Source organism: Dama dama, chromosome 13 (genome assembly GCF_033118175.1).
Source record: "Dama dama isolate Ldn47 chromosome 13, ASM3311817v1, whole genome shotgun sequence".
Taxonomy (NCBI): Eukaryota; Metazoa; Chordata; class Mammalia; order Artiodactyla; family Cervidae; genus Dama; species Dama dama.
The window spans coordinates 42909140-42929867 of record NC_083693.1 but is presented as its reverse complement, the minus strand read 5'-3'; the positions used below and the strand labels follow the sequence as shown (position 1 = coordinate 42929867).

At 51.0% G+C, this 20728-nt stretch overlaps 1 protein-coding gene and 1 pseudogene across 1 annotated transcript; both read right to left on the bottom strand.

The window, feature by feature from the left end:
• Positions 1 to 2458: 2458 nt before the first annotated feature.
• LOC133068022 (mast cell protease 2-like) lies at positions 2459 to 8802 on the bottom strand. The gene is made up of 6 exons (XM_061159110.1): positions 8750 to 8802; positions 5168 to 5178; positions 4348 to 4535; positions 3018 to 3232; positions 2694 to 2839; positions 2459 to 2601 (listed from the first exon to the last, which is right to left on the bottom strand). Exons 1-6 carry the CDS (start codon positions 8800 to 8802, stop codon positions 2459 to 2461), a joined length of 756 nt encoding a protein of 251 aa, XP_061015093.1.
• Positions 8803 to 16524: 7722 nt separating this feature from the next.
• Positions 16525 to 17515, bottom strand: LOC133068021 (mast cell protease 2-like; annotated as a pseudogene).
• Positions 17516 to 20728: the final 3213 nt, after the last annotated feature.

Genomic DNA, 20728 nt, shown 5'->3' with positions numbered 1-20728 from the left:
ATCTGAAGAGTGGGCTTCCCTGGTTCCTCAGCTGATAAGAATCCACCTGCAGTGTGGTGAGACTTGAGTTCGATCCCTGGGTTCGGAAGATCCCCTGGAGAAGGGAAAGGCTACCCACTCCAGTATTCTGGCCTGGAAAATTCCATGGACAGAGGAGCCTGGCAGGCTACAGTTTATAGGTTTGCAAAGAGTCAGACACAACTGAGCGACTGAGCGACTAAGCATAGCATATTCAGAGTAAAAAATAAGGCTGCCTTGTTCCTTCTCTTCCCTCCCTGCTGCCCCCTCCCCCGGGGGCGAGGATGCTCCAGTGAGCAGAGCACTATCTTCATGTCTAGAAACAAAATGACTGATGTTCTAGAGTTACATGTAATAACCCTCTTCTCTGGATGAGAACAAGGGGCTTCTCAGGAGGCCCAGCCCTGCTCTGGGCCAGCTCCCCTGGCTGTGGGGGTTACAGGTCAGCTCAGGTAGCCGCCCCCCCCCCCCCCCCCCCCCCCAGTATGCAGGCCTCTGTCCTGGAGTTGCAGCCCAGACTGTGCTCTTGGAGTCGGGGACCCGTGGTGTGACCTGCTCCTTCCTGCCATGTACCCAAAGCAAGGAGTAAGGGGTTCACCCTGAGCCCCAGGACCAGAGAGGTTCATGTTTTCCCCTGACAGCACTCAGCTTCAGCCCTTGCAGGAGGGCCGGCTCTGGAAGACAGGTGTGGGTAAGCAGACCTGGGTGACAGCTTTGCATGGGGTTTAGGGGAAGAGATGGTGGGAGGGGGGAGAGGAGGAAGCAGAAAACAGCAGAATCCTGTCATTGCCTTTCTAAACACACAGTGACTATTTGTGAATAGGAGTCAGTGAATAAATAAGCAACCAGCCCTTTGTGCCCAGCTGACTTACTGAGCTGCGGGCACCCCCAACCCCACAGTGTGATTCTGGATCACCACCAGGGAAGATGGTCTGGTTCCTGAGTCAGAGGCCTTTCATTGTTTTCTTTATCCAGGGCAGGAATCTTGAGACTTTGGTGCAGGACCCTGGAGGTGACACATTATTTTATCCACAGGGGACAATGCCCGGGGGCTACACTGTCACACCCGAGTCCCCCTGAGGACAGGAAAGGGAAAGGACTGAGCCAGTTCTCCTCCTGGTCCTGCCCCCCCATCTTAAGACCCTCTAGGTGATAGTGGCCTTACAGGGCCTCCATCAGAGCCCAGGGCAGGCCCCTGGGGGCTGCTCAGCTCTCAAGCTGGGAGCCTGGACATTGTCAGTGCTTCACTGCACCCAGGAGGCAGCTCCTTCTCCTCCCCCAGATCCCTGATCTGCTCCACATGAAGACACTGCGGGAGTGTTGACTCCGGGCTGGTCTCCAAGAACACAGAAGCAGGGGTCAGGCTGACATTCAGGGTGAAGGATGAGCCTATTACCCAATTCAGGTGTGCTCTCACGGCAGCAGGTAATTACACAGAAGCCAGGGGGCAGCCTCCATCCTACACATCAAGGCGGTTCTACTCCTGGGCCGAAGAGACAGAGTTAGTGTCCCCCTGTCCTCACAGGGCTGACCCTCTCCCTCCGTGTTGCCCACAGTGGATGATGTGGAGGTCACACAGGCTAGTGTGGTTGGGAGCAGCCGTTTGTGGCTGCGGTTCGTGCAGGACTTGTGATGTTGTCCCTTCTCTTATCAGCTCCACTATTACCTTTGCAGAAGTGAGTGACACAAGATCTTCTCTGCATCTCACATCAAAGCTGCACAGATGGTAGATCTTCTCTTATTGAGGTGGAATGTGAGAAGGGCCCAGTGTGAACCAAATGCATCTAAACCTGAGGTTCTCAACTGAAGCTGATTCCTGCCCAGCTCCTTCACAATGCCCTGCCTGCTGCCCCCTGCATCCCTGCCAACATGACATCTCCCCTGAGGGACATTTAGCAAAGCCTGCAGTCATCATTGGTTCAGAACTTAGAGGAGAGGGGGATGTTGATACTGGCACCTAATGGGGAGAGGCCAGGGATGCTCTAAACACCCTACAATTCAGCATGTTTGTAGTGATTCTGAAGAGCCCTAAAGATGACTCAGAGTTGATGATGAAGGCAGGGAAGGATCTGCTCTACTTTCTTCTTTAAGGTGGACATAGGGGTCCTGCCACTCCAGGGAACCCCTATCTCTTCTTTCTATCCCTAGTGTTCTTCACTGTATCCTCTCTGTTTCTCACACACACACCACACACTCACTCCTTTCAAGGCTTCTGGAATGCATGATGCCGGGAGAAGAGAAAGGAGACACACGCTCAGGTCTGGAAGCCAGGTGTTCACTGAGACTTATTGGGAATTTTGTGACCTGCAGAGGCCTTCTTGAGGATTAGGGACATGACGGGGCTTTAAGAGGAAAACCAGAGGCAGATCCAGGATGAGTGGCACAGAGAACCTGCCAGAGTCCTGCTCTGGTTTCCCCTGAGGCTGGCCCATGTTCCAGGTTAATTCTCGTTCAGGACCTCATCGATCCAGGGCCGGTAATAGGAGATCCGGGTGAAGACGGCTGGGAGCTTTGCATTGGACTGTTGATAGGAGACAATGCCCTGGGCCACCCTAGCACACAGAAGAGCACCCCCACATCTCCCTGTGGGACAGAGAAGGAAAGGGAGAGAGAGAAGGTGAGCCAGGGAAACCACCCCGTCCTCCCTGATGTCCCAACTCTTGAGTTTGTCAGACCTGCCATCAGGCTCAGGAACACTGGCTCCTCATGAGGTGATATGTCTCTGTCTGATGCGGTATCTTCCTTTCCTTCCTGGTACCCGCTGACCCTGGGCAGCACCCCTGACTCTGAGCAAGACCCCATGGGGCTGAGGAAGGAGGATCTGCAGAGGGACAGTCCCAGTCCTCAGACCTGAGGTCTCACACTTGGTCACTGGCTGACACTCCAAACTCCATCTCCTTCCAAAGGTGTCTGCACCCTGGACAGTGATGTGTGGGGAAGACCGTAGTCTGAGAATCACCTTAAATGCAGATTTTGTGCTCTGAGGATGGCCCACACACAGCTGGAGATTGTGGTCAAAAGCAGGGAAGAGGCTGCAGACCTGGGGCTCCACGATTCTCAGCTCCACCTCTTGCAGAGTGCTGGAGGCTGGTTCCTTCACATCTGTTTTTCCCCAGCCAGCCACCCAGCACATTCTCCCAGGATGGATGAAGGTGAACTGGGATGGGAGGGGCAGTGTCCCCATGGCCAGGGTCAGGCTGGCCTTCTCCTTCAGCTGTGAAGGAAATGGGGGCTGTCGTGAGGGAAACGGGCTTGGGGCCGGGTGGGGGCAACCAGGGAGGGACAGGGCAGCTGCTCCACGAGAGCCACTTGCAGAGGCTGAGCTGAGGGCTGCTGGTGAGGGGCAGGTGGGGAAAGTGTGAGGGTAACGGGACCTGAGGGAGAAGGCATGGAGAACAGGGAGCGGGAAGGAAGCCTGGAGAACAGGGAGCAGGGAGTGGGGAAGGAAGCCCTGGAGAACAGGGCATGCGGAGGGGAAGAAGAATGTGCACCTGCAGGAACATGATGTAGTGGAGACCAATGGATGCTCATATTTTGATGAGGAAACTGTTATGACTTCAAGACTCTGGATGTGTCTTCTTTCTTTTTTCTGTTAAGGTTCCGAAGGTGACTGTTACAGACCCATGTGAGGGAGAAGTCGGACAAGGTGAAACGCTGATGGTGGGCTGTCTCCTGAGATATGCTCACTCTGAGAAAGGGCATGGAGTCTCTCCCAGGGTCAGCGATCTCTTCCCACCTCTCTTATAGCTATTTGTGGTACGGGAGGGGCTCAGGCTTAGCTCAAGGAAGACCTTTCCCAGGGAACACAGATAATTCCTAGGGCCCTTGGGACTTGCCTGGGAGTGAGCGGGCCGTGGAGGACCCAGGGGACAGGGCAGGTACTTCCTAAACAAGGTGCCCTAATGAGGGCCACCTCTCTGAGGTCAGAGTGTCCGAGGAAAGGGGGGAGTGATGGGGTCTCAGGTGGACCTTGTGTTCTGTCTCCATGGAAATGTTGGGTTCAGGTCCCTGGGAACTAAAGGCCAGTGTTCCTTGAAAAGGGCATAGAGCAAGTGGTCCAAGAACTGGGTGTGACCCTGAAGAGTGAGTCCACACCTCTTGTGTTGGGGCTGGGGAGGGGGAGCTGCTTTTAGAAGAGGGGCACTGGGAGGAGGTCCCCTTTCCTCTGAAGGGAGCTGAGCTCACAGTGACTGAGGGTCAGGACAGCTATTCCAGTCTGAGAACGGTTTCCTTAAGGCCAAGTATTGTCTCTCCCTAAGGAGACCCAGCCCTAGGAGCTCCCCCTCAGGCCCCCAGGGGCTGGCCCTGGTTGCTCCCCTGGCTGCTCACCTCCCATTTGGAGATAAACGGGACCCATTGTCTCAGCTCCCTGCACAGTGCGCGGCCGTCAGCACAAAGTCCCTTCTTAATCAGGAAACCACCACAAGCCGCCTGCTTACCCTGCGAGGTGACGATTTCCAGGTAGGCCATGCAGGGGCGGGAGTGTGGCTTGCTCTCTGTGCCCCCGATGATCTCCCCTGGAACACAGAAGCCCAGGGCCTGAACACTGAGGGTGCACCACCTGGCCTCAAGTTGGGACAGGCGTCTTTGGACTCCCCCCTCGCCCCGTGTTCTGCCCTCTCCTCTCGGTGGTTCTGGTGTCTGCTGTCTTTGCTCCAGGCACAGAAGTCTAGGTGGCCTTGGACGCTCACCTAGGTTTCCCCCACTCCCATTCTGCCCTCACTCAACCCTTCTCTGTCCCCGCACTAGACCAGCTCTCCAGGTTCCTGTCTCCACCGTCTCCATATCCCATGTTGCTCAGAGATCAGCCAGGTCACAAGGCCAGAATGTGAAGGGAACACAGGCCTTTCAGCACAGTATCACACATTCTGTACAGAGAAGACCACCCCATGGGCCCCCTGCTCTGGGCTTCCCCCAGTCAAGGTGGGCTCCTTGTTCCTGGGAGCGACCATGGGCTGCAGAGAGTGGGTGTGCACTGCCCAAGTGGAGACTTCACTCTGGGGTGTTGGGGAGAAATCCTGGGGTTCTGTTTAAGGATCTGTTTAAGGGTCTATTTAATGGTTCTGTTTAATGGTCAGCAATCTTCCAAGTAGATCTTGTTTTAGGGGTTGATCCTGCAGTTTCCAGAAGGATAGGCCCGGAGACTCACCAGCCTGGGCTCTGAAACAGAGGAGGAGGAGGAACAGACCATCTGACCTGCCTCTTGAGAATACCAGACCTCTTGAGGAATACCAGACCTGCCTCTTGAGAAACCTGTATGAAGCTCAGGAAGCAACAGTTAGAACTGGACATGGAACAACAGACTGGATCCAAATAGAAAAAGGAGTACGTCAAGGCTGTATATTGTCGCCCTGCTTATTTAACTTATATGCAGAGTACATCATGAGAAACGCTGGCCTGGAGGAAGCACAAGCTGGAACCAAGATTACTGGGAGAAATGTCAATAACCTCAGATATGCAGATGACACCACCCTTTTATGGCAGAAAGTGAAGAAGAACTAAAGAGCCTCTTGATGAATGTGAGAGAGGAGAGTGAAAAAGTTGGCTTAAAGCTCAACATTCAGAAAACTAAGATCATGGCATCCGGTCCCATCACTTCATGGCAAATAGATGGGGAAACAGTGGGAACAGTGGCTGACTTTATTTTTCTGAGCTCCAAAATCACTGCAGATGGTGACCGCAGCCATGAAATTAAAAGACGCTTACTCTTTGGAAGGAAAGTTATGACCAACCTAGACAGCATGTGAAAAAGCAGAGACATTACTTTGTCAAAAAAGGTCCATCTAGTCAAGGCTATGGTTTTTTCAGGAATCATGTATGGATATGAGAGTTGGACTATAAAGAAAGCTGAGCACTGAAGAATTGATGCTTTTGAGCTGTGGTGTTTGAGAAGGCTCTTGAGAGTCCCTTGGACTGCAAGGAGATCCAACCAGTCCATCCTAAAGGAGATCAGTCCTTGGTGTTCATTGGAAGGACTGATGTTGAAGCTAAACTCCAGTATTTTGGCCACCTGATGTGAAGAGCTGACTCATTTGAAAAGACCCTGATGATGGGAATGATTGAGGGCAGGAGGAGAAGGGGACGACGGAGGATGAGATGATTGGATGGCACCACTGATTCAACAGACATGGGTTTGGGTGGACTCCGGGAGTGGTGATGGACAGGGAGGCCTGGCATGCTGCGGTTCATAGGGTCGCAAAGAGTTGGACAGGACTGAATGGCTGAACTGAACTGAACTGAGACCCGTAGTATTCAAAATGAGTATTGGTATAATATCTACCATACTTGTTACCATTTTCTATTTGTTGCCCTTGTTCTTTGTTTCTAGCCTGTCTCTAACTCTTCTCTGCCTTTTCTGTTTCTATTTTTATTGTTTTTAACTTATGGTTTACTCCTCTAAAAATGGAAATTAGTGCTGCATTTCTGAAATAAAGGAAAAAGGAATTCTCTTCCTGCTTCTGAAAGATGTGATGGCTCCCACCAGCTATAGGTGGGTGTCAAGTATGGCACCGACTTGTTCCAGATGTCTGTAGCATTGTTCAGACTGTGTCGGGTCAGACCCATGAAATTCTTTGATCACTATTATTTTAATATAGTCACTGTAACAAAATACTACCAACTTAGTGGGATAAAGAGGCTTCCCAGGTGGCGCTAATGGTAAAGAACTCACCTGTCGACACAGGAGACATAAGAAATGTGGGTTCAATCCCTGGGTCAGAAAGATCCCTTGGAGGAGGGCATGGCAACCAACTCCAGTATTCTCGCCTGGAGAATCCCAAGGACAGAGGAGCCTGGGGTCGTAAACAGTAGAACACAACTGAAGTGACTTCGCATGCATGCACAGTAGGTTAAAACAGTACTCATTTTTTCTCTTACATTTCTGGAGGTCAGAAGTCTGAAATCACTTTCCCTAGCCCCAAACCTAGGTGTTGGGAAGGATACACTCTCTCTCCAGAGGCTGATAACTTTTCCAGCTTCTATAGTGGCATAGCTCGCATTCCTTGGCTCATGGTCCTTTCCTCTATCTTCAAAGCCCACAGAGGAGTGACTTTGCATCTCTCTCTCTGTCTTCCTCTCTCTCTGCTGAGGTTGTCACATGGCCTTCTCTCATAGTAGAATTTCCCTCTGCCTGTGTCTTGTAAGGATGCATTTAATTACATTTAGGGCCCACCTGGATAACATGGGTACTCTCCCCATCTCAAGGTTTTTACCTTAACCACATCTGCAAAGTTCCTGTTACCATATAAGGTAACATTCATAGGTTCAAATTATTAGGCCCTGGATATTTCTGGGTGCCATTATTCAGCCTACCTCTTCCTTCTTCTCCTCCTGCTCCTCCCTCCTCCTCCTCCTCTCACTTCTCCACTTCCCAGAAACCTTGTGCCTCAGCCACTACAATTCAGGGCATAGATGCACCATAGGATACTCTCCATGACTCTTTCTGGAGATGGTCCCAGGCTTGGGCTGTTGATACCTTGCATGCTTACACCCACTTCTGCCCATCCTCACCATCCCCCTCAATAACGAGTCTGGGGCCAGAGAAGTATCTGCCAAGTGAGAAGGAGGAAATTTTCCCAAGTAGGAGAACTCAGGATGCCGGGGAGCTCTGAGCCCTGGAAGTCCTCAGGATGGCTTTGTCAACCACAACTGTCACAATGAAGCAGGGCCATGCGAGTTCAAAAGAAAGTTCCCCTAGAATGTCAGGGTGAGTCTGGTCCCTGAACTACATCTGAGTCACCCAATTCAATTGTCACGTTCCTTCAGAAATGACATGGTGTCTCCAGGTCTTCCAAAAGATAAATCTGAGTTAGGTCAAGTTCTCCAGAATTTCCTCCTGCAAGTGACCCTCAATGGTCTGAATCCCATACCCACCAGCATCTGAGTTGGATGCCTGCACTCACAGCCATACACATCTGAACAAGGGAAATGGAATGTGAACTCTAGCTAGCTTTCAGGAGCCTGCGTTTCTGAGTGAACCTCTTTCCAAAACAATTGGACCACTTAGCAATTTAATCTACCAAATATTTTTTACCTAATTTAACAATTGCTCATCCTAGAAGTAATTGGACCACATGTTATTGAATTAGAGGGATTTAGTATCTGAAAGGGGGGCTTCGCTGGTGGCTCAGTGGTAAAGAATCTGCCTGCAATGCAGGAGAACTGGGTTCGATTGCTGGGTCAGGAAGATCCCCTGAAAATCCACTCTATTATTCTTGCCGAATTCTTGGGCACGACTGAGTGAATGACTAAGCAGCAGCAGCAATGCCTAAACTGAAGAAGCAATAACATTTGCATCTTTGAATTGAGTCGCTGATTCACACTTGGCTGGGGTAGGGGCAGGGGGACCTGGTTCTCTAGCGAGCTGCCCTCGCTGCCCTGGAGCCCAATGCCTGGAGCAGGTTTCATGGTCAGCTAGGGCTGAGCCTATGCCCTCCTCGGCCCTCTGGTGCTGCTGTCTGTGCTCATCACTCCCCAGTTTCCACCTCTGTCCCTAGATTCTTCCATTTCTGCCCCTGACTTTCTCCATTCTGGGCTGTCCTCCTCTCATTTCTGCCTCTGTCTCCACTCACCTTACCCCTCTCTGTCTTCCTCACTTCTTTGTGCTTTTTGTCTGTCTGTGTTTGCTTTATACCTCAGTGTCCCTTCTCTTCTTGTCACTGCTGTCTGTTTTCCTTGGCCTCTCTCTCTTACACACACACACACACGCACACACACACACACACACACACACCTGGCCCTGTCTTCGAGCCCCAGTTCCTCCTCCTTTTGGTTCTCCAGCTGCATGCTGGTCCTGTCCACATCCACCCTGGCACTCTGTGGCCTGATTGACCTCCCTCCTCCTGGCTGATCTGCCTGCCTCTTGAGGGAAGATCAGAGCCAGAACCTGTGCTACGAACCCCTCCACACACTCAAGATTTCATTACACCTGGGAGCTGCAGATGGTTGGGGTGGGGATGGGGCACACGCAGTGGAGGCTCTCTGAAGAAGATGAAATCCTTGCTTGGTAGCATTTCCGATTTCCTTGGTGTAAATACTCTCATCGTGGCTGGTTCCAAGCTACCGACACAATGATGGTGTGTTGGAAGAGATGCACACGTTGGTTCCTCTGAGCCAGTGCGAGCTGATTTCAGCATACCAGCAGGCGATGGGGTGGAAGGAGATTCGACAGGACCTGGCGGGGGGCTGCTCACAGGGCTGACCGCAGAGCAGCCCCCCGCAACCTTCCCAGGGCGAGGGCTCACGGGGCCTGACGGGCTCTGCTCTGGGCTGACAGCCGACTCCACCCAGGCCACTGCTTCCTTGAAGCTGGCTTCACAGTCTGCTCACCTTAGGATGGGGCAGGGCGCCCGAGGACTGACCTTCACAGTCACCAAGGAAAGCTTCCAGATGAAATGCCTGCACTGAGCTTCAGGCAGAGGGACAAGGGCGTACGGAAGGGCGTTACAGGCAGAGGGCGTGAGCCAGACTGTGTGTGTGTGTGTCTGTGTGTGTGTGTGTGTCTGTATCTGTGTGTGTGTCTGTATCTGTGTGTGTGTCTGTGTGTGTGTGTCTGTGTGTGTGTGTGTCTGTGTCTGTATGTGTGTCTCTGTGTGTGTCTGTGTATGTGTGTGTCTGTGTGTGTGCATGTGTGTATGCATGTGTGTGTGTTTCTGTGTGTGTGTCTCTGTGTATGTGTGTCTGTGTGTCTGTGTGTATGTATGTGTGTGTGTCTATCTGTGTGTGTGTGTCTGTGTGTCTGTGTGTGCGGGTGGGTGTATGTGTGTGTATGTTCTGTGTGTGTGTGTCTCTCTGTGTGCGGGTGGGTGTAGGTGTGTGTGTGTTCTGTGTGTGTGTGTGTGTGTGTGTGTGTGTGTGTGCGTGTGTATGTGTGTGTATGTGTGTGTAGGGGGCAGGGACATGGCTGCTCTGGGTGGTATTGGTGATCACGAGCAGTTCAGTGTGGCCAGAGCATGAAGTTTGAGGCTGGAGGGGAGAAGTGGTGCAGGAGAGGCAGACGTGGGTGAGGGTCCTGAGGACTCTGAAGACTGAGTGAAAGAACCCGGGCTTTCCCGGAAGGCAGTGAGGAGAGTCAGGTGATCTGTTGCCTTAGTTTGGTTTCCAGACCTTTACACAAGGATTTGGGTGAAGTCATTTGTTTCTCAGATGATTCCAGGAAGCAGGTGAGGGATGGGGAAATAGGATGGAGATAAGTGGAGAAAGCGTGCGTTAATGAGCAGGCTACTGTTGTGAGCAATCGGGACCCCAGCCGAGTGGGGTCCCTGTGAACATGGCCCAGAATTGTCTAATGGAGCGTGAAAAGCAGGGGTATTAATCTGCTGTGACTCGTCCCTTGTTGGTGGAAGGTTTCTCTTGGGGTGTCAATGCCCCAGCCTTCCAGTCTGACCCACGTGGGGGCCGAGTTCACCCCAGGGTCAGACAATGCCCTTATGAAGAGAGACAAGATGCTGAGGGTCTGGGTCCCAGGCCAGGAAGCAGCAGAGAAGCCTGTTCTGGCCAGAGCCTTTGGACGGCTGCCTCTGCATTGGGCAGCACCGGGGTTGTTAGTGACTCTGGGGAGGGCATTTCAGAGGGATAAAGGGGCAGCAGCCAGAGAGGGCTGACATACGGGGAGAACAAGAGTTGGTACAGAGGACACAGACTACTCCAAAGCGCCCAGATAATGGGGAAACTGTTCCAAGGCCTGTGGGGCTGGGGCAAAGGTGAGCCACATGTAGACAGGGGAGTTGCTCAGACCTGGGGGGAGCAAGCAAGTGACTTGCCCATCCTACCTGCTGCCAGACCTGGGCTGATGGAAGCATGTGTGGGCCCTCCGCCAAGTCCTCCAGGCTCAGACTGAGTCCTCCAGACTCAGCCCTGGCACCTGCTGGCACGTTTCACTTCCATATTTCTCCCTGGGTGTCACGGATTGGCTCAACACAACCGATTCTGCAAGCATTTATTGGATTGATGGGGAGCAGACAGGCCTGTCCTCTCCAGGGGGAGCAGACCCCACGTTAGGCATCAAGGGGGAGAGGAAAGGAGAAGCACCTTCTTGTCCACTAGTCTGGGAAAGTTGCACCTGTGCAATGATGGATACAGGCAGTGGACTGGGGCAGGTACCAACGGAGGTGTCAGGGAGCATGTAAGTCAGAGAGGAGATGGCTGCTCTGCCTGGGCTGGGGCAGCCAAGCCTTGAGTGATGAGGGATAATTAGAGGTAGAGAAAAGAGGGGTCAGGCGTTCCTGGACCTCAAGGACTTCTAGCCTGTTTACCCCTTCCTGGTAACTGAGGATCACATACATTCAAGATTAGGGACCTGATGCCCACAGAAGGCATCCTTTCGTAGCCAGACCCCAGTGACCATCCTTGGATGGATCAGACTGCCTTTGCTGGGGATTGACACAGAGGATGTTGGAAGGAGTTGAGGCCTGCTGCACTGTGCCTCCAGCTTAAAGGAAGAGGCTGCTTTCTTAGGTTAGGTTTCCTGGTGTGTAGGCTGAATAGCAGCTCCCACCCAAAGATGGGTGTGCTGTGTGCTCACTCGCTTGAGTTATATCCTACTCTTTGCAGCCCTATGGATGGAGCCCACCTATGAATCTCTGTTCATAGATTCTCCAGGCAAAAATACTGGAGTCGGTTGCCCTGCTGTTCTCCAAGGGATTTTCCCAACCCAGGGATTGAACCTGCATCTCCTGCATTGCAAGTGGATTCTTTACCCACTGAGCCACGTGGGAAGCCCCCGCCTAGAGATATCAACATCTCCAATCCCCAGAACCAGGATGTTGCCTTACATGGCAAAAGGGACTTTGCAGATGTGATTAAATTAGGGTTCTTGAGATGGAGAGATCATGCTGGATTATCAAATGGCCTTCAATTGTCATCCCAAAGGTCTTTATGAAAGGGAGGTAAGAAAGTCCAAGGAGGAAGTAGGAAGCAGAGATTGGAGTGATGTGAGAAAGGGGCCACCAGCCAAGGAGTTCAGGCGGCCTCCAGGAGCAAGAGAAGACAGGAATCAAACTCTCCCCTGGAGCCTCCAGGAGAGACCAGCCTGCCTGCACCTTCACTGTAGCTCAGAGAGGCTGAATCTGGACTTCTGGCCTCCTGAGCTGTAAGAGAATAAATGGCTGTTGTTTGAAGCCAAGTTTGTGGTGATCTGTTTCAGCAGCTAGAGGAAATGAATACGCCTGGGAGGCAGACGTGGCGATAAAGATTTGCATGTAGGGGTTTGAGTGAGGAGTGCCCCTCACCTGTAGGGTAAAGGAAGCAGAGATGGGCAGAGCAGGCTGCTGAAATGCTGTGGAGTCACAGAGAGACACTGGCTTCAGAGCGTCCTTAAAATTCTCCCACAGGTGGTCCTCCCAACACAGCCTGTGAACAACCCTCAGGATGCCTACCCTCCCCATCTTCTTTACTGGGTATCCTGGTACTGTGTCCTGCGGTTCCTCTGCTCTTCGGGGACTGTGCTGCGCATAGGAATAACAGGGATAAGATCACGTGCTGAGCATTTAAGCAGTTTCAGAAAGTAATTTTGTTTCTTTGCATTTTTCATTTTTGGGAGTCATTTGCAAAGCTATAGAAATCATTTTAAAGAAAACAGGTAAGTCTTTTAATTACAATTCTAACAATTATCTCCATTTCAGAAGAATTCTGTCTAGTTTCCTCCCAAAATGTATAGTTCTCCACACTATTTGCAATCACGGTGAATGTTCATTTTTGAATATCCTGCTTTCTCCAAGTCACATTGTGTTGTGTATTTGACTGGATTTGAAGTTAGGACTCTGAAGCTCTGAAGCAGAAGGAGCAGGATTGTTGGCAGTGCCTCTGTGGCTGCGGAGGCAGGAGAGTTCCTTCAGCTGGGGAGCCAGGCAGGAAGGCCTGTCTTCCTTGTCTCCTATAAAGTCCGTTTGATGAACTGGAGCCCGCTGTTCACCTGTGGCACTTGCCAGCATTCCTGGTCCTGGTTGCAGTGGAAGGCGGTGATGAGCATCAAGTATGTGGCAAAGAAGTTCAACAAAAGCATTTGTTGGGAGGCCTGGCTTAATTTCAAAAATTCTGGCTAGCATTCTATAGAAACCTGGGGTCACTGATGTTAGGTTGGGTTTCAGGTGCACTCAGAAGTGGCTCTAGGGCCAGGTTTGGCTAAGGCCCACGGGTGCCTTTCCTGGGCTGGAGAGGCCCTGTCCTATACTGGCCTCTCATTCAGGGCCTGAGACCTTTCATTTAGTGTGGATGACTTAATTAGATCTGAGACTCCAGAGAGCTGCAGGCTCATGAGGCTTCCCACTTTGTCCTAAGACCTTGGGCACAGGAGAGTTCAGTGCTTTTTTAGTCACAAACATGATTTTGTTGTCGGTCAGAAGCTGGAAGGGATAGAGACTGCCAGAAGCCATGGGGCTGGAGAATCACCTTTAGGGACACCTCTGATGAACTGATACTGGTGTATCTGTGATATGGCTCCTTTGGGAAAGAAAAAGGTGGATGAAAAGTTAGAATAGGAGGAGAAAAGGAGAGGGCACTCTTTTCCATGAAGCATGGCTCTGTTACTTGTTCCAGCTTTCGTTGGGATTAGATGGAATGAGGAAAGTGCAAAGCCATGTTGCTGGGGATTCAAATATTTGGGAGGAAAATGCTTTCACCAAGGGAGACGGTAAAGGCTCTAGGAACTAGAGGTTGTGACTATCACCTAGCCAATTTTGGCTCCTCATGTCAGTGGACCAATAGGCTAAGAAAGGAGGTACTAAGCCGGTTGGAGTAATTGACCATGATCCCAAGGGAGGCTAGGATTCCTGCTGTCCAAAGAGGGAAGAGAAGAGCATGACAAGCCAGGAGATTTGCTGGGGGCATCCCTTATCCTTTTGTGCTCAGTGATAATTGTAAATGGGCAACGGCAACCACTCAAACCCGGCAAATAGAAGGTGACTTAAGACTCAGCCCCCCTCAGAGTTAGAGGTCTGGATCACCCCAGCAAACATAAAACCCAGACTAACAAAAATGCTGGCCAAAGGGGAAGGAAATCTAGAATGGGCAATAGAGGGGTCAGATGAGAAATATCAGTTAAGACCTGGGAACAGCTGCAGCCGAGGAGCCCATAGCTTGATTTGCCAGCCCTCCATAAGTCTCTTTAGGAGACTGTGATTGACTATTGCATTGAAGATTTGAACTTGTACCTTCCCTCTCAGGAAAGAAGGATGGGCAACTTGTTCTCAGGCAAAATCCAGATACTCTGCTGCTGCTGCTGCTGCCACGTCACTTCAGTCGTGTCCGACTCTGTTCGACCCCAAAGAGGGCAGCCGACCTGGCTCCCCCGTCCGTGGGATTCTCCAGGCAAGAACACTGGAGTGGGTTGCCATTTCCTTCTACAATTCATGGAAGTGAAGTCGCTCAGTCGTGTCTGACTCAGCTACCTCATAGATTGCAGCCTACCAGGCTCCACCATCCATGAGATTTTCCAGGCAAGAGTACTGGAGTGGGTTGCCATTGCCATCTCCACCAGATACTGTAAGAAGGTGCAAATAGGACTTCCCGGGTGGTCCAGTAGCTAAGAGTCTCAGCGGCTAGTTCAAGGGGCCTGGGTTTGATCCCTGGTCAGGGAACTAGATCCCCCAGGCTGCAACTAAAGATCCCACATGCCGCAACTAAAGAGTCTGCATGCAGCAACTAAGATCCCACGTGCTGCAACTAAGACCAGCCAAAATAAATATTCACAAAAAGAAAGTGAGGGTGGATTCGGGTGGCATAAGAAAGCCTTCGTCAGGACCATTTTGTTACTACCTCTGATCAGCTCAATCAGTTATACTTCCCAGCTCACACCATTCCCACGGGTATAAATCCCAAGCCACCATTATTTTTACTAAAGACAAAAGAACATCCATGCAAGGCACTCATTGACAAGGAGACCACCATGTCTGTGCACTGGCCTAAGGGATCCCTTGAAGGCTTTGATTCTTTTGCAGCATCCTGAATGGGCTGAGTGATGCGATCTGGAAGTGCAAGGGTATTTACTCCTCACAGAGCAAACCTTGACCAACAGGAGAATGAACAGGTGTATGTGCTTATGGATGGGTAGGTCCATATATGGTATTGAGTCAGCAACACTTAATACCTGGGGTTTAGAGCCATCATATAAAAGAAATAAAGACAGTTGTTAATCCTAGCCTCTAAAATTATATTATAACCATACTTCTTTGATGCTAATTATTTCCAGTTTTCTTCCTATGCATATATCAAATACTTAACCATAATTATAAAAATTGAGATTCTACTAGAGAGAGTTATTTATGTTGTTTTAAAAAGCAGTCTTTAATTAATTTTGCTACATGATTCAATGTTTTGAAATAAATTTCTAATAAATTAAAATATTAAATCACATGAATCTACTAGTTAAACTTTGTTTCCTGGCTGGGAAACCAGCTTTCTACTATTGAAAATGCTGAGATAAAAATCTTTATTCATACTTTGGCATATATCTCTGATTATATATTAAAGATGACTTTCTGCAAAGCATTCACTTAATTTAAGGGATTTAGCATCCCCTCAGAAGCGGGGAGTGGTATCAGCCACAGGCTTCCATGGTGTGTGTCCCTATCTTGCCTGTTTCTCTCCTTCAGCCCGTCCCTCACCTGGCAAGAACTGGAGGCCAAGCAGGATCTAGGCCTTCAACTTCCTGCTGGTTGGGAGCAGCCATTTGTGGCTGTGGTTCGTGCAGGACTTGTGACGCTGTCCCTCTTCTTATCAGCTCCTCGTATCCCTTTTGCAGAAGTCAGTGACACAAGACCATCTCTGCATCTCACATCAAAGCTGCACAGATGGTAGATCTTCTCTTATCAAGGTGGACACTGAGAAGGGCCCAGTGTGAATCAGATGCATCCAAACCAGAGGTTCTCAACTGAGGCTGATTCCTGCTCAGGTCCTTCACAACCTGCCCTCCTCCCCCACCCCGCCCCCGTAGCTGCCACCATGGCATCTCCCCTGGGGGACATTTAGCAAAGCCTGGAGACATCTTTGGTTCAGAACTTGAGAAGAGGGGGATGTTGATACTGGCACCTAATGGGGAGAGGCCAGAGATGCTCTAAACACCCTACAATTCAGCATGTTCACAGTGATTCTGAAGATCTCTAAAGATGACTCAGAGTTGATGATGAAGGCAGGGAAGGATCTGCTGTACTTTCTTGTTCCAGGTGGACATAGGGGTCCTGCCACTCCAGGGAACCCCTTTCTCTTCTTTCTATCCCTAGTGTTCTTCTCTGTATCCTCTCTGCCTCTCACACACACACCACACGCTCACCCCTTTCAAGGCTTCTGGAATGCATGATTCCAGGAGAAGAGAGAGGAGACACACACTCAGGTCTGGAAGCCAGGTGTTCACTGAGATTTATTGGAAATTCTGTGACCTGGAGGGACCTTCCTGAGGGTTAGGGACGTGATGCGGCTTTAAAAGGAAAACCAGAGGCAGATCCAGGGTGAGTGGCACAAAGAACCTGCTGGAGTCCTGCCCTGGTTTCCCCTCAGACTGGCCCAGGTTCCCGGTTAATTCTCGTTCAGGACCTCATCAATCCAGGGCCGGTAATGGGAGATCCGGGTGAACGGCGGGGGCTTTGCATTGGACTTTCCATAGGAGACAATGCCCTGGGCCACCCCAGCACACAGAAGAGGGCTCCCCGAGTCTCCCTGTGGGACAGAGAAGGAAAGGGAGACAGAGAAGGTGAGCGAGGGAAACCACCCCCTCCTCCCGGTGCTCCCAACTCTGAGTTTGTAGACCTGCCATCAGGCTCAGGAACACTAGCTCCTCCTAAGGTGACATGTGTCTGTCTGATGTGGTATCTTCCTTTCCTTCCTGCCACCCCCTGACCCTGGACAGCATCCCCTGACCCTGAGCAGAATCTTGTCAGAGAACCCATGGGGCCGAGGGAGGAGGATCTGCAGAGGGACAGTCCCAGTCCTCAGACCTGAGGTCTCACACTTAGTCACTGGCTGACACTCCAAACTCCCATCTCCTTCCAAAAGTGTCTGCACCCTGCACAGTGATGTGTGGGGAAGACCGTAGTCTGAGAATCACCTTAAATGCAGATTTTGTGCTCTGGGGATTGCCCACACACAGCTGGAGATTGTGGTCAAAAGCAGGGAAGAGGCTGCAGACCCGGGGCTCCACGATTTTCAGAAAAGGTGAACTGGAATGGGAGGGGCAGTGTCCCCACGGCCAGGGTCAGGCTGGCTTTCTCCTTCAGCTGTGACAGGAATGGGGGCTGTCAGTGAGGGAAATGGGCTTGGGGCTGGGTGGAGGCAGCCAGGAAAGGACAGGGCAGCTCCTCCACATGACGGCCAGCTACAGAGGCTGAGCTGAGGGCTGCTGGTGAGGGGCAGGTTGGGAAGATGTGAAGGTAATGGGTCCTGAGGGAGAAGCCATGGAGAACAGGGAGTGGGGGTGGAAGCCTGGAGGACAGGGAGCAGGGAGTGGGGAAGGAAGCTCTAGAGAACAGGGCATGTGTAGGGGAATAGGAATTTGCACCTTCAGTAACATGATGTCGTGGAGACCAATGGACGCTCATATTTTGATGAGGAAACTTTTGATGAGAACTTTCAGCACAGTGTCACACATTCTGTACAGAGAAGACCACCCCCTGGGACCCCCTGCTCTGGGCTTCCCCCAGTCAAGGTGGGCCCCTAGATCCTGGGAGCGACCCTGGGCTGCAGAGAGTGGGTGTGCACTGCCCAAGTGGAGACTTCACTCTGGGGTGTTGGGGAGAAATCCTGGGGTTCTGTTTAAGGATCAGCAATCTTCCGAGTAAATCTTGTTTTAGAGGTTGATCCTGCAGTTCACAGAAGGAGTGGCCGGGGATTCTCCAGCCTGGGCTCTGCACCAGAGGAGGAGGAGGGGCAGTGGGAGGGAGGACGGCGCATCTGACCAGAGAGGCTGCCCTGGGCACGTGCTGCTTCTCTTCACAGACTTGGGTTTTTAACTCCCAACAGGCGAGGGCAGGGCCAGGCTGGTCACCATATGAACTGACTGGTCACCTTCTCTACCCTTATACTGTGCCTGCCATCTTTCTAATCAGACATTCCCATACAGATGCCCTCTGTTTTGTGTGTTTTGGGGTGAAGCTGAGGCCTGAACTTCCAAGTCTTGGCCTCAGGGATGAGCTCTCCACTGTGGTTCCTCATTGGTGTGGAGGCGGAGGGCTCATGTCTTTCCCAGGCAGGGCAGCTGGTTAAGGTCCATCAGAGACATGGGTGGGGTAGTCTTTACACTGAGAATTCAGAAGCATATGCACTTTGAAGGCCATGATGCACAGTAGGAATACATTTTGCAAAAACCCCCTGTGCATTCACTACATGTATGTGAGTACTGAGCACAAACTTTTACCCATGCAGATGAATCAGAAGTTTCAGGAAATAGGGTTTATCCTTACCATGTGCAATGCTCTCCATCAGTTTCTACTTCTTGTCATTCCCTTTTATTCCAATCTGCAGTGTAATGTAAGCGGCATGCCACTTAAAGATGATTACCTGACACTTAAAAAACATGATATGGCTCTCTCTCTTCTTGCAAACCGATAGTTCACTGGCGTAGAAGAAGGATCCAGAAGATCTAGCTGGAGTCAGTGTCTGTCAGCCCCTTGCGGTCCGATTCACTCTGTGGGCTCTGCCCAGCTCCCCACAGTGTCCACTGACCCCACCACTTCCTGAGGGCCAGGCTGGCAGGGTAGGCTGACCACTCTCCCCCCGTCTCCAGTGTCCAGCTCCTTGGAGAGCCGGTCTGCCCTGTGGATGTGTGGATGTACTATCCTTGGGGTCTGGGGGTCAACAGTGGATGGGGCCCGAGCCACAATTCAGTCTCCCAAGAAAGACGTCACACATAGAGACTCTACTCCTTGTATTTCATGTTTTAAAACTCTTATTTAATTATACAAATATAAAGGGAGAGTTAGGGCAAAAATCATAAAAATGGTTTATAATCATTCCATGTAAGTTCTTTTATTTTTGAGAACCTGCCACATTTCTTCTTTTTTAAAAAAAAATTGGAAAGTGCTTCCCTGGTGGTTCAGTGGTAGAGAATCCGCCTGCGGAAGACATGGGTTCGATCTCCTATTGAAGAAGATCCCGCGCCGCAGAGCAACTGAACCCATGCGCCATAACTACTGAGCCAGCGCGCCAGCCCAGGAGCCTCGGCAACTGAGCCCACGTGCCCCAACTCCTGGAGCCCGTGTTCTGCAAGGAGAGGAGCATCACAATGAGCAGCCTGGGCATCGTGACGAGAGAGGGGGCCCCTCTTGTTGCAACTAGAGAAAACCCCTGCAGCCACAGAGACCCAGTACAGCAAAAACAAATGAATAGGTGGTGTGCATGTGTCTGCTCTTCACATAGAGTTAGTTTATAATCAGATATGTTCATCAGGACTGATCTTATGTCTACATAGGTCAGTGGCAGAACTGGAAGCCCAGACTGAGGGCTGATAGGCGGTGGGGAAAATGAGGTCTCTCGGTCCCTGGTCTGGGGCAGCAGTAGTGGCTCTTTCTTGCGTGGGGCGGGGCCTGTCTTCTAGGCCTCTTAGGGAACGTGGTGAAACCTGTATGAGGGCCCTTTAATGGCAGGCTCCTGAGAGCTAGCTAGAGTTCACTTTCCATTTCCCTTGTTCAGAAGTGTATGGCTGTGAGTGCAGGCATCCAACTCAGATGCTGGTGGGTACGGGATTCAGACCACTGAGGGTCACTTGCAGGAGGAATTTTGGAGAACTTGACCTAACTCAGATTTCTCTTTTGGAAGACCTGGAGACACCGTGTCATTTCTGAAGGAACGTGACAATTGAATTGGGTGACTCAGATGTAGTTCAGGGACCAGACTCACCCTGACATTCTAGGGGAACTTTCTTTTGGACTCGCATGGCCCTGCTTCGTTGTGACAGTTGTGGTTGACAAAGCCATCCTGAGGACTTCCAGGGCTCAGAGCTCCCCGGCATCCTGAGTTCTCCTACTTGGGAAATTTTCCTCCTTCTCACTTGGCAGATACTTCTCTGGCCCCAGACTCGTTATTGAGGGGGATGGTGAGGATGGGCAGAAGTGGGTGTAAGCATGCAAGGTATCAACAGCCCAAGCCTGGGACCATCTCCAGAAAGAGTCATGGGGAGGTTGCTATGGTGCATCTATGCCCTGAATTGTAGTGGCTGAGGCACAAGGTTTCTGGGAAGTGGAGAAGTGAGAGGAGGAGGAGGAGGGAGGAGCAGGAGAAGGAGAAGGAGGAAGAGGTAGGCTGAATAATGGCACCCAGAAAAATCCAGGGCCTAGTCCTTTGAACCTATGAACGTTATATGCTAACAGGAACTTTGCAGATGTGGTTATTGTAAAAATCTTGACATGGGAAGGTTACCCATGTTATCCTGGTGGGACCTAAATGTAATTACATGCATCCTTACAAGACACAGAGAGAGGGATATTCTACTATGAGAGAAGGCCATGTGACAACCTCAGCAGAGAGAGAGGAAGACAGAGAGAGAGATACAAAGTCACTCCTTTGTGGGCTTTGAAGATAGAGGAAAGGACCACGAGCCAAGGAATGCGAGCTATGCCACTATAGAAGCTGGAAAAGTTATCAGCCTCTGGAGGGAGTGTATCCTTGCCAACACTCGGTTTGGGGCTAGGGAAAGTGATTTCAGACTTCTGACCTCCAGAAATGTATGAGAAAAAATGAGTGCTGTTTTAACCCACTGTGCATGCATGCTAAGTCACATCAGTCAACT

What these genes read in the sequence shown, in the direction of transcription:
- LOC133068022 (XM_061159110.1), bottom strand. Translation starts at nt 8,802, where the DNA reads ATGCAGCTGGAGAACCAAAAGGAGGAGGAACTGGGGCTCGAAGACAGG. An exon ending in CGTTTATCTCCAAATGGGAG is followed by an intron (nt 3,233 to 4,347) that starts GTGAGCAGCCAG and finishes TTTCCTTCACAG; the next exon opens with CTGAAGGAGAAGGCCAGCCT. An exon ending in GTTCCTGAGCCTGATGGCAG is followed by an intron (nt 2,602 to 2,693) that starts GTCTGACAAACT and finishes TCTGTCCCACAG; the next exon opens with GGAGATGTGGGGGTGCTCTT.